Source organism: Acipenser ruthenus, chromosome 14 (genome assembly GCF_902713425.1).
Source record: "Acipenser ruthenus chromosome 14, fAciRut3.2 maternal haplotype, whole genome shotgun sequence".
Classification (NCBI taxonomy): Eukaryota; Metazoa; Chordata; class Actinopteri; order Acipenseriformes; family Acipenseridae; genus Acipenser; species Acipenser ruthenus.
In genome coordinates this window covers 1,604,618-1,617,279 of record NC_081202.1, presented here as the reverse complement: position 1 = coordinate 1,617,279, position 12,662 = coordinate 1,604,618, and the positions used below count along the sequence as shown (strand labels likewise).

The 12,662-nt window shown below is 50.0% G+C and overlaps 1 protein-coding gene across 6 annotated transcripts in view; it reads right to left on the bottom strand.

Annotated features, from left to right (window-relative positions):
• Nucleotides 1-1,597: 1,597 nt before the first annotated feature.
• The window catches only part of LOC117419646 (cilia- and flagella-associated protein 54-like), a 62,040-nt gene continuing 50,975 nt past the window's right edge, over nt 1,598-12,662 (bottom strand). For 4 of the 6 annotated variants that reach the window (XM_058985507.1, XM_058985511.1, XM_058985510.1 and 1 more), the window contains exons 60-69: nt 12,510-12,657; nt 12,175-12,279; nt 11,454-11,595; nt 10,996-11,163; nt 10,347-10,513; nt 4,477-4,632; nt 3,830-3,936; nt 2,861-2,996; nt 2,208-2,288; nt 1,598-1,789 (exon numbers count right to left, since the gene is read on the bottom strand). In XM_058985507.1, the coding sequence (XP_058841490.1) occupies nt 1,670-1,789; nt 2,208-2,288; nt 2,861-2,996; nt 3,830-3,936; nt 4,477-4,632; nt 10,347-10,513; nt 10,996-11,163; nt 11,454-11,595; nt 12,175-12,279; nt 12,510-12,657 (1,330 nt within the window). In that variant the 3' untranslated portion in view covers nt 1,598-1,669. The remainder of the gene's footprint in view (nt 1,790-2,207; nt 2,289-2,860; nt 2,997-3,829; nt 3,937-4,476; nt 4,633-10,346; nt 10,514-10,995; nt 11,164-11,453; nt 11,596-12,174; nt 12,280-12,509; nt 12,658-12,662) is intronic. The other 2 variants (XM_058985508.1, XM_058985512.1) reach the window with 2 other exon arrangements.

Genomic DNA, 12,662 nt, shown 5'->3' with positions numbered 1-12,662 from the left:
TACCATTTCAGATAGTCAGATTCACAACGTATTATACAACAAATACACACATAAATATATACATGCTGTAAACTTTGCATTGGAATAATATTTGTTTTCTGTGAAATGAACAATTTGCAGGACACAAACCAGGAAGAGTTCCAACAGTGTCTGGTTACTTCATCACCTTCACAAGTTCCAGACCAGGGTAGACCTCTCAATATTCCCAGTGCCTCAGCAGTATCAGTGTCAGCAGTGTCTGGATGAAACTGGAAACCTGCACAGAGCAGCTGGTGTGTAGGGTCCCCAGCACCTCCCACAGTACAGCATAACCCTAACCCTAACCCAGCGGCTCCCACAGTACAGCATAACCCTAACCCTAACCCAGCTACCCCCACAGTACAGCATAACCCTAACCCTAACCCAGCGCCTCCCACAGTACAGCATAACCCTAACCCTAACCCAGCGCCTCCCACAGTACAGTATAACTCTAACCCTAACCCTAACCCAGCGGCTCCCACAGTACAGCATAACCCTAACCCTAACTCAGCGCCTCCCACAGTACAGTATAACTCTAACCCTAACCCTAACCCAGCTACCCCCACAGTACAGCATAACCCTAACCCTAACTCAGCGCCTCCCACAGTACAGCATAACCCTAACCCTAACCCAGCGCCTCCCACAGTAAACCCTAACCCTAACCCTAACCCAGCGTCTCCCACAGTACAACATAACCCTAACCCTAACCCAGCGGCTCCCACAGTACAGCATAACTCTAACCCTAACTCAGCGCCTCCCACAGTACAGCATAACCCTAACCCTAACCCAGCGGCTCCCACAGTACAACATAGCCCTAACCCTAACCCTAACCCAGCAGCTCCCACAGTACAACATAACCCTAACCCTAACCCAGCTACCCCCACAGTACAGCATAACCCTAACCCTAACCCAGCGCCTCCCACAGTACAGCATAACCCTAACCCTAACCCAGCGCCTCCCACAGTACAGCATAACCCTAACCCTAACCCAGCAGCTCCCACAGTACAGCATAACCCTAACCCTAACCCTAACCCAGCGGCTCCCACAGTACAGCATAACCCTAACCCTAACTCAGCGGCTCTCACAGTACAGCATAACCCTAACCCTAACCCAGCGCCTCCCACAGTACAGCATAACCCTAACCCTAACCCTAACCCAGCTACCCCCACAGTACAGCATAACCCTAACCCTAACCCTAACCCAGCTACCCCCACAGTACAGCATAACCCTAACCCTAACCCAGCAGCTCCCACAGTACATCAGAGCGGGCTGGATTCACATGATCAGCCCATAGGAACGCTTCAGCGGCTGGGTGCACCTCATTGTGCTTCAGCGACCCCTACTTTCTAAGTTCACTAAAACGCTTTTTATATATCTGTTTGTTTTTTCTTTACGGTATACAATATATATATATATATATATATATATATATATATATAATCTTCTTGTTGAACAGAAGATCATACAAGGATAACAAAAAAAAAAAAAAGACTCTCTTGAAGAATCAGAGACACCACAATATTGCTTTAAAACCACTCAGCTCACAATAAAAAACTAAAAAAGGTCTATAGGTGGTAAAATGATTTTGTTTATTTTCATTAAACAGAAAAGGTAAGAAGAATATAAATAAGGTAATGTGTGTTCCAGCGGCTCATGTGAGCAGGGCTGTGATCCAGTCGAAGACGCTGCCCCCTGTCAGCAGGCAGCTGTGCGCCGGGTCGAAGATCCGCTCCAGATCACAGAGGGACTGCAGGCTCCACTCGAAGGGGAGCTGCAAGAGAGGAAACACCAAGGCATTACTGACTTACTCACAAGAAAACCTCCTGTCTTTAGTCTAAATTAAAAACATGGGGGCTAGATTCTCAAAGCTAGTTATCAATTAGTCATTAGAGCATGTTTTATATCATAGCCAGTATCTATAGCACTGTTCTACAGTGGACTGCACACTCAGTGAGTCAGTGGCAGGCTGTGACAGGGATGTGGAGAGTTGAACCCTGGATCCCCTGGCCAGTGTCTATAGCACTGTTCTACAGTGGACTGCACACTCAGTGATTCAGTGGCAGGCTGTGACAGGGATGTGGAGAGTTGAACCCTGGATCCCCTGGCCAGTGTCTATAGCACTGTTCTACAGTGTCTGGACTGCACACTCAGTGAGTCAATGGCAGGCTTTGACAGGGATGTGTTCCCACCTCAGTGAGCTCTTGCTCTTGTGGCTCTGAAGGAGACAGGAGCAGGGACTTCACGTGTTCACAGCACAGCTTCACCTGGTCCTGTAGAGTCAAGGAGAAAGATGGAAGATGAAAGCTGCAGTCTCCCACATTCACATTAAAAATGCACACTCAAATCCTATTCCCTGAGGTCTTCTAGACTGTGGCTTAGCTGTCTGTTCTCTCTGTTTTCAAAAGCTAAGCTGGTTGGCAGCCCTGCTTGTTTCCAGTTGTAGCGCTAGAGACATATGCTCCTCCCACCCCTATTTAAACATGCTTGACACAGCTCTCCGAGGTCTGCTGAAGCTCGGGATTCAAAACACAAATACAAAAGCAGACATTTCACAGCCTTCTGAAATGTGATCAAACTTTTTTTAAACTGTGGCAAATTAGTATATCTTCAATAAGAACAGTCACTTGAACAAAGCAGAGCTGTGTGCTGTCAATACTTTGCTGTGAACCTACTAGAGGCTACAAGAAATGGTGCTGGGGTGGCTCGGTGGAGCACCCTCCCAATGCCTGGACCTCGCACACCCTGTAATGGTTCTTATCTGGGATGGTGATCTCTGATCTGTGCAACACAATGAATGAACACACGGTGCTTCTACAGACGGACTGACAGGCCCCTCGGGTACCTGGAGCTGGGAGTTGTGGGGCCGCTCCTTTTCGAGGGTCCGAGGGCGGTTCTTCTTCTCGGCTCGGGCGGTGTGGTGCATAGAGAGCTCTGCCTCCACCCGCACTGAGCATAGCTTCTCATGAAGGGACTGCAGCCTGGGGGGACACAGAGGCAGGGGAAGTCAGGGAAGGGGCACAGAGAGGGCAGGGGGAGTCAGGGAAGAGGCACAGAGAGAGAGGGCAGGGGGAGTCAGGGAAGGGGCACAGAGAGTGAGGGCAGGGGGAGTCAGGGAAGGGGCACAGAGAGGGCAGGGGGAGTCAGGGAAGAGGCACAGAGAGAGAGGGCAGGGGGAGTCAGGGAAGGGGCACAGAGAGTGAGGGCAGGGGGAGTCAGGGAAGGGTGAGTCACAGAAGGGGCAAAGAGAGAGGGCAGGGTGAGTCAGGGAAGGGGCACAGAGAGAGGGCAGGGGTAGTGGGGATGTGTTGTCAAGGAAAATGCCGTGGCACCAAAACTTATTTAGACATTGCAGTAAATTTCAATATCTACAGTCAATGCAATTGTGTTGGACATCATGAAATACAATATACACATGGTTCAGAGAAAGTAACAATTCGATGCTGAAGTTACACTGGGGGTATTTTCAAACTTGGTTAGAGTAAAGACTGGTTCGTATTCCAGTCTTGGGACCACCGGGAGACAGTTGTGCGAGGCAACCAGCTAGAGGTGAGAAAATTCAACTCCGGAGACCAGTCTCCATGGGATCAGCAGACAGACGCACGACTGGAGAGCCTAGACACCCTTAGAGAGGGCTGCATGAACCAGCCTTTAGATGATTTTGAGTAAACGTACTCATAAGTACAAATCAACTAGGCGTTTCCTTAATTCTAAAGTACGCTCTGGTTTGCTGACTTAAGGGGCGTTGGTTTCTAGTGCCCTGCTAAAACTATTATATAAAGTGTGGTGCAGGCACCACCAGAGGGCGCCTTACCCGAGCAGCGGGATCCACTTGTGTCCACAGCTGAGCTCAGTGAGTCTGGCTTTTGGGGAGCTGGTCGCAGTGACAGGCTTGGTGTTGTAGGCATACAGCAGAAGCACCTGGAAGAGAAGAGAAGGACGTTCATGCCACTGAACTGAAGAGTTTACTTGCAAGACATGTACCCATGTGTATATGTTTAAATGGTTGTTTTTTCAATAACAATGCTGTAATAATAATTGTATTATTAGAAGTGTTTTTCCATTGAAGAACAGTGCAGATAATTAAAAAAGCAACACACATCTGTTTGCAGAAAGTATTATCAGTTAAGTGTTTTTATTCAAATCTTTATGTAAATACAAACATTAATACAAAGTCACACCACAAAAAAAATCAACATATCATACACGCCGTAACACTTCATAATCTTTGCAAATCTTCTGTATATGAATAATCATGTAATTTACTATACATCAATGCATATTAATGTATAGAAAGACAATCAGCCACAACTTCAAACACCCAGTCATAAAATATGATCCGCTACTGTTTAGTCCATAATAGGCAAATGCTGGTTTCTTCATTTTTTTATTTTTTTGCAAAATAATTCCATACTATTAACATAAAATAACGTGAATTGATCGTCAGCCATGCTTTGTTACCATTGGCTGTGTGTGGCTCCTCTCCAGTGCTGGTGTGTACCACTGTACACACAGCTCCCTCTCCTCTGTGCTGGTGGCAAAGAGGAGCGCGGGCTGGTCTCTGTCCACAGCGTCAGCAAGCTGCTCCTCCAGTCCTTCACCTGCTGCTGCCTGGGGCTGAGAGGTAAGCAGAGCGCCTCAATCATCTTCAATCAGTAAAGAACAACCACACACTGGATGTGCACTTCAAGCAGTTGTGAGATGTGAAGTGTTTCAAACAGTCTCCCAAGTGTACCCATTCTGCAGGTGTAGTAGTGACAGATCTACTCCAGCTGGTGCAGCGACAAAATTGCATACAGCACTAGATGTTTTTTTTACAATAAAAGACCTCATGTGTTACAGTGCTGATGAAGTGTTGATAGGCTGCTGAGTGGAAAGTGGTACTATATGGGTGGGTAGGTGGGTGCTCAGTATAAGGCTGGTCTGGGGGGCAGCTCAGGTATTATATGGGTGGGTAGGTGGGTGCTCAGTATAAGGCTGGTCTGGGGAGGCAGCTCAGGTATTATATGGGTGGGTAGGTGGGTGCTCAGTATAAGGCTGGTCTGGGGAGGCAGCTCAGGTGTTATATGGGTGGGTAGGTGGGTGCTCAGTATAAGGCTGGTCTGGGGGGCAGCTCAGGTATTATATGGGTGGGTAGGTGGGTGCTCAGTATAAGGCTGGTCTGGGGGGGCAGCTCAGGTATTATATGGGTGGGTGCTCAGTATAAGGCTGGTCTGGGGGCAGGGTAGGTATTATATGGGAGGGTAGGTGGATGCTCAGTATAAGGCTGGTCTGGGGGGGCAGCTCAGGTATTATATGGGTGGGTAGGTGGGTGCTCAGTATAAGGCTGGTCTGGGGGCAGGGTAGGTATTATATGGGAGGGTAGGTGGATGCTCAGTATAAGGCTGGTCTGGGGGCAGGGTAGGTATTATATGGGTGGGTAGGTGGGTGCTCAGTATAAGGCTGGTCTGGGGGGGCAGCTCAGGTATTATATGGGTGGGTAGGTGGGTGCTCAGTATAAGGCTGGTCTGGGGGCAGGGTAGGTATTATATGGGTGGGTAGGTGGGTGCTCAGTATAAGGCTGGTCTGGGGGGGCAGCTCAGGTATTATATGGGTGGGTAGGTGGGTGCTCAGTATAAGGCTGGTCTGGGGGGGCAGCTCAGGTATTATATGGGTGGGTGCTCAGTATAAGGCTGGTCTGGGGGCAGGGTAGGTATTATATGGGTGGGTAGGTGGGTGCTCAGTATAAGGCTGGTCTGGGGGCAGGGTAGGTATTATATGGGAGGGTAGGTGGGTGCTCAGTATAAGGCTGGTCTGGGGGGGCAGCTCAGGTATTATATGGGTGGGTAGGTGGGTGCTCAGTATAAGGCTGGTCTGGGGGGCAGCTCAGGTATTATATGGGTGGGTAGGTGGGTGCTCAGTATAAGGCTGGTCTGGGGGGCAGCTCAGGTATTATATGGGTGGGTAGGTGGGTGCTCAGTATAAGGCTGGTCTGGGGGGGCAGCTCAGGTATTATATGGGTGGGTAGGTGGGTGCTCAGTATAAGGCTGGTCTGGGGGCAGGGTAGGTATTATATGGGTGGGTAGGTGGGTGCTCAGTATAAGGCTGGTCTGGGGGGGCAGCTCAGGTATTATATGGGTGGGTAGGTGGGTGCTCAGTATAAGGCTGGTCTGGGGGCAGGGTAGGTATTATATGGGTGGGTAGGTGGGTGCTCAGTATAAGGCTGGTCTGGGGGGGCAGCTCAGGTATTATATGGGTGGGTGCTCAGTATAAGGCTGGTCTGGGGGCAGGGTAGGTATTATATGGGAGGGTAGGTGGATGCTCAGTATAAGGCTGGTCTGGGGAGGCAGCTCAGGTATTATATGGGTGGGTAGGTGGGTGCTCAGTATAAGGCTGGTCTGGGGGCAGGGTAGGTATTATATGGGTGGGTAGGTGGGTGCTCAGTATAAGGCTGGTCTGGAGGCAGGGTAGGTATTATATGGGTGGGTAGGTGGGTGCTCAGTATAAGGCTGGTCTGGGGAGGCAGCTCAGGTATTATATGGGTGGGTAGGTGGGTGCTCAGTATAAGGCTGGTCTGGGGGCAGGGTAGGTATTATATGGGTGGGTAGGTGGGTGCTCAGTATAAGGCTGGTCTGGGGGGGCAGCTCAGGTATTATATGGGTGGGTGCTCAGTATAAGGCTGGTCTGGGGGCAGGGTAGGTATTATATGGGTGGGTAGGTGGGTGCTCAGTATAAGGCTGGTCTGGGGAGGCAGCTCAGGTATTATATGGGTGGGTAGGTGGGTGCTCAGTATAAGGCTGGTCTGGGGGCAGGGTAGGTATTATATGGGTGGGTAGGTGGGTGCTAGGTATAAGGCTGGTCTGGAGGCAGGGTAGGTATTATATGGGTGGGTAGGTGGGTGCTCAGTATAAGGCTGGTCTGGGGGGGCAGCTCAGGTATTATATGGGTGGGTAGGTGGGTGCTCAGTATAAGGCTGGTCTGGGGGCAGGGTAGGTATTATATGGGTGGGTAGGTGGGTGCTCAGTATAAGGCTGGTCTGGGGGGGCAGCTCAGGTATTATATGGGTGGGTAGGTGGGTGCTCAGTATAAGGCTGGTCTGGGGGGGCAGCTCAGGTATTATATGGGTGGGTAGGTGGGTGCTCAGTATAAGGCTGGTCTGGGGGCAGGGTAGGTATTATATGGGTGGGTAGGTGGGTGCTCAGTATAAGGCTGGTCTGGGGGGGCAGCTCAGGTATTATATGGGTGGGTAGGTGGGTGCTCAGTATAAGGCTGGTCTGGGGGCAGGGTAGGTATTATATGGGAGGGTAGGTGGGTGCTCAGTATAAGGCTGGTCTGGGGGGGCAGCTCAGGTATTATATGGGTGGGTAGGTGGGTGCTCAGTATAAGGCTGGTCTGGGGGGCAGCTCAGGTATTATATGGGTGGGTAGGTGGGTGCTCAGTATAAGGCTGGTCTGGGGGGGCAGCTCAGGTATTATATGGGAGGGTAGGTGGATGCTCAGTATAAGGCTGGTCTGGGGGCAGGGTAGGTATTATATGGGAGGGTAGGTGGGTGCTCAGTATAAGGCTGGTCTGGGGGGGCAGCTCAGGTATTATATGGGTGGGTAGGTGGGTGCTCAGTATAAGGCTGGTCTGGGGGCAGGGTAGGTATTATATGGGTGGGTAGGTGGGTGCTCAGTATAAGGCTGGTCTGGGGGGGCAGCTCAGGTATTATATGGGTGGGTAGGTGGGTGCTCAGTATAAGGCTGGTCTGGGGGCAGGGTAGGTATTATATGGGTGGGTAGGTGGGTGCTCAGTATAAGGCTGGTCTGGGGGCAGGGTAGGTATTATATGGGTGGGTAGGTGGGTGCTCAGTATAAGGCTGGTCTGGGGGCAGGGTAGGTATTATATGGGTGGGTAGGTGGATGCTCAGTATAAGGCTGGTCTGGGGAGGCAGCTCAGGTATTATATGGGTGGGTAGGTGGGTGCTCAGTATAAGGCTGGTCTGGGGGGGCAGCTCAGGTATTATATGGGTGGGTAGGTGGGTGCTCAGTATAAGGCTGGTCTGGAGGCAGGGTAGGTATTATATGGGAGGGTAGGTGGATGCTCAGTATAAGGCTGGTCTGGGGAGGCAGCTCAGGTATTATATGGGTGGGTAGGTGGGTGCTCAGTATAAGGCTGGTCTGGGGGGGCAGCTCAGGTATTATATGGGTGGGTGCTCAGTATAAGGCTGGTCTGGGGGCAGGGTAGGTATTATATGGGTGGGTAGGTGGGTGCTCAGTATAAGGCTGGTCTGGGGGCAGGGTAGGTATTATATGGGTGGGTAGGTGGGTGCTCAGTATAAGGCTGGTCTGGGGGCAGGGTAGGTATTATATGGGTGGGTAGGTGGGTGCTCAGTATAAGGCTGGTCTGGGGGCAGGGTAGGTATTATATGGGTGGGTAGGTGGGTGCTCAGTATAAGGCTGGTCTGGAGGCAGGGTAGGTATTATATGGGTGGGTAGGTGGGTGCTCAGTATAAGGCTGGTCTGGGGAGGCAGCTCAGGTATTATATGGGTGGGTAGGTGGGTGCTCAGTATAAGGCTGGTCTGGGGGCAGGGTAGGTATTATATGGGTGGGTAGGTGGGTGCTCAGTATAAGGCTGGTCTGGGGGCAGGGTAGGTATTATATGGGTGGGTAGGTGGGTGCTCAGTATAAGGCTGGTCTGGGGGCAGGGTAGGTATTATATGGGTGGGTAGGTGGGTGCTCAGTATAAGGCTGGTCTGGGGGCAGGGTAGGTATTATATGGGTGGGTAGGTGGATGCTCAGTATAAGGCTGGTCTGGGGAGGCAGCTCAGGTATTATATGGGTGGGTAGGTGGGTGCTCAGTATAAGGCTGGTCTGGGGGCAGCTCAGGTATTATATGGGTGGGTAGGTGGGTGCTCAGTATAAGGCTGGTCTGGGGAGGCAGCTCAGGTATTATATGGGTGGGTAGGTGGGTGCTCAGTATAAGGCTGGTCTGGGGAGCAGCTCAGGTATTATATGGGTGGGTAGGTGGATGCTCAGTATAAGGCTGGTCTGGGGAGGCAGCTCAGGTATTATATGGGTGGGTAGGTGGATGCTCAGTATAAGGCTGGTCTGGGGGGGCAGCTCAGGTATTATATGGGTGGGTAGGTGGGTGCTAGGTATAAGGCTGGTCTGGGGGCAGGGTAGGTATTATATGGGTGGGTAGGTGGGTGCTCATTATAAGGCTGGTCTGGGGGGGCAGGTGTTGCAGGTAAATCTTGTCCTGCTTTGTTTGTCATTATTAACTAAGGCTATAGTCCATACAGGAGAGTATGGCAGGGTGGGATGTTCTCAGCCCTTTGGTCACGCTTCTCAGAGTGCTAACACCTGGGCTGGCTCCTGTCAATCGATCTACAGACTGAAAATGATAATCCTGGATAACACTGCGATTATTCTGTAACTTTAAAATATATTTTCCTTCTTTTGAAAAAAAAAGAAATAATAATAGCAAACATGAAGCGTTGTCAATAGGCCCCACAGTGTACACTTTTTACAATGCAGAAACCAAACAAATAATGACAATGCAAACGATGCCATAACCTTAAAAAGTAGCTGATGCTTAAACGAATGATTTGTTTTTTGAAGTCTGCCTGTCTATGAGCAGTTTGCTGGTGTTGTCCTGCCCCTCTGTGCCTGCGTGTGTGATGACAGTGGCTGAACGATGTAAAGCACTGATGTGTACAGTACCTCTGCAGGACTCTTCTGCAGTAGCTCTGAGGGGGAGAGCTGCACTGGGCTTGGTGTGTTAAGCACTGATGTGTACAGTACCTCTGCAGGACTCTTCTGCAGTAGCTCTGAGGGGGAGAGCTGCACTGGGCTTGGTGTGTTAAGCACTGATGTGTACAGTACCTCTGCAGGACTCTTCTGCAGTAGCTCTGAGGGGGAGAGCTGCACTGGGCTTGGTGTGTTAAGCACTGATGTGTACAGTACCTCTGCAGGACTCTTCTGCAGTAGCTCTGAGGGGGAGAGCTGCACTGGGCTTGGTGTGTTAAGCACTGATGTGTACAGTACCTCTGCAGGACTCTTCTGCAGTAGCTCTGAGGGGGAGAGCTGCACTGGGCTTGGTGTGTTAAGCACTGATGTGTACAGTACCTCTCAGGACTCTTCTGCAGTAGCTCTGAGGGGGAGAGCTGCACTGGGCTTGGTGTGTTAAGCACTGATGTGTACAGTACCTCTGCAGGACTCTTCTGCAGTAGCTCTGAGGGGGAGAGCTGCACTGGGCTTGGTGTGTTAAGCACTGATGTGTACAGTACCTCTGCAGGACTCTTCTGCAGTAGCTCTGAGGGGGAGAGCTGCACTGGGCTTGGTGTGTTAAGCACTGATGCGTACAGTACCTGTGCAGGACTCTTCTGCAGTAGCTCTGAGGGGGGCTCTGCAGAGCTGCACTGGGCTTGGTATGTAGACAGGTGAGTGCAGAGGAAGCTGTGCAGGTGAGCCAGCCTCAAGGCCAGCCCGGTGTCCAACACTGAGCTGCACATTCTGTCTTCACATGGGGAATCCACTGCACAGAGGAACAAACAGGTGAGACTCATCATGCAATCAAGGAATAGCTCAGCTTCATTTTAGTGTTGTAGCAGACACTTTCTAACACTTCTAAAGCATTTTAGCCTTGGTGTTCCAGCTAAATACACACAAAATATACAGACAACATGCACAATGCTTCTCTGATTTACACCCTCATTTATCATTTCTGAGTGACCCACAAAGGAACCACAGTGTTTTCTGTTTAGCCATTTACTTTTGATGATAGATTTCATTAAATCATTTTGTTTTTGTTCTACAGATTAAACATGGCTGTTGTTTGCCGGGGAGCTCTGAATTCAAAGCTTGGCAAGGCTCTTTATTTGTTGACGTCACACTCCTACAAAAGCTGGCAATTGAATGATGTCACATGAATACGCTTTGGAACGGCCACATGTGTAGTATGAAGAGCCCAGCCTGACCCCCCTGCTGTCCTGCAGTGTGTGCAGAGTGGCGCGGTACCTGGGAGTGTGCTGACACTGTAGAGCTGGAGGAGGTGTTGGAGGTAGCGGACAATGTGGCTCCAGGTAAGCCCTCCAGAACTCTCACTGCTCTTGCAGTCCCCCGAGCACGCCTCCCTCTCATCTTGACTGGGCCCCAGCAGATCCCTGAAGATCTCCTTGTACTCTCCTGGGAATCATCCAGCACACACACACACACACAGTGAATGAATACATAAAGAAAACAAGAAAACAGGACTGCTGGGGAGATTGGAGACAATCATTGCTCGCAGAAGACAGACATGCTAATGATGCTGTCTGCAAAGCAGTAAAAAGAAACCAACAGCTGTTACATTCATCATAGATTTACAGTATAGAGAAGGTGAGCCGCTGGGACCCCCTTTAAATAATTCCCAAGTGCTAACTGTGTAACATTTACAGGTGCAGATTACACTGAAGTAACAGTCTCTGGTGCTGTACCGGGCTGGAAGTCTGTGTACGAGGCCAGCAGATCGTTGAGTGTGAAGTCAGGGAGGTGGCGGAGGGTGGAGCGCACTAGAGGTTTGGTTTCATCGCAGCTCCCTCCCGTCAGCAGGGCACGCTGGACACTGGCCTCGCTCACCTGGCAACAAGTCAACAACACAGAGACACATTTCCAGCGTACCAAATCAAACTAGCACTGTGTGATCTAACAAGCACATCTCAGTTTAACACAGCAGATATGACATAAGCATGTTATTTAGCACAAAGGTAGATTTTGCCTTGGCGAATATTAGAAATGGAGTCATCACAAAGTCAATAATACTGTAATTTTTTAATCATATTTTGCTTATTATAAAACCATAGAAATAATCTATATCTATGTATTTTTTGGTGTGTTTTTTCTAATGGTTTTATACAATTTTCCATAGTAGAAGCATAGCCAAGTGTAAAGAATATTAAACAGCATGATAAAGCATGTTAAAGTACAGTGAACGCACAGCATAACCCCAGGAAAAGCATGGCAAAACTGCACAAATTGCCATGAAAATGCACCATGGTTAACTTGTATAGAGTTTATGTAACACTGTTTGGATGACTGGATCACCAGCTTTCGATCTTGGGAATAGTAACTGGGAATGCTGACGGGAATTGGGGCTATTCTGGTGGACAGTAAGACAGGAGTGCAGCTGTGTGCGATGGAGCAGTCCCGGTGACTGACCTGTGCTGCCGCTCGCACTGCAACCCAGGACAGGAGCTGGTTGAGCTCCACCACCTCTGGGGGTTTCATTGTGTCTGTCTTCTGTTTCCCTTTGCTCATAACCTGCTGAGAACAAGCATGCACTGCACATCATAGGAGGACAAGCAATTTCACAAGCAAATCTACTGTCATCTAACTACTAGTCACTCAGGAACCAAAGCATGGAGCACCCAGTCACAAAGGAGAGTATTAATGCAACACAAATGCTTCCTGCTCTAATGTTTATGGAAAAGGAGAGTAAATGTGAACTGTTAATGTTCCAACGCTGCATGAAACAATTTCTTTGTTCACCCTACCTTTTGTTTCCCAGTCCCCCTGGCAGGTGGCACAGGGGAAAGGGCTGGTTTTTCTTTAGTCTTTTCTTTCTCCGGGGGCTTGAGGGAATGCTTGGTGGACAGGTGTTGGTAGAGCAGAGCGATCTCCAGGTAGCTCCTTCTCAGGAGTCTGAG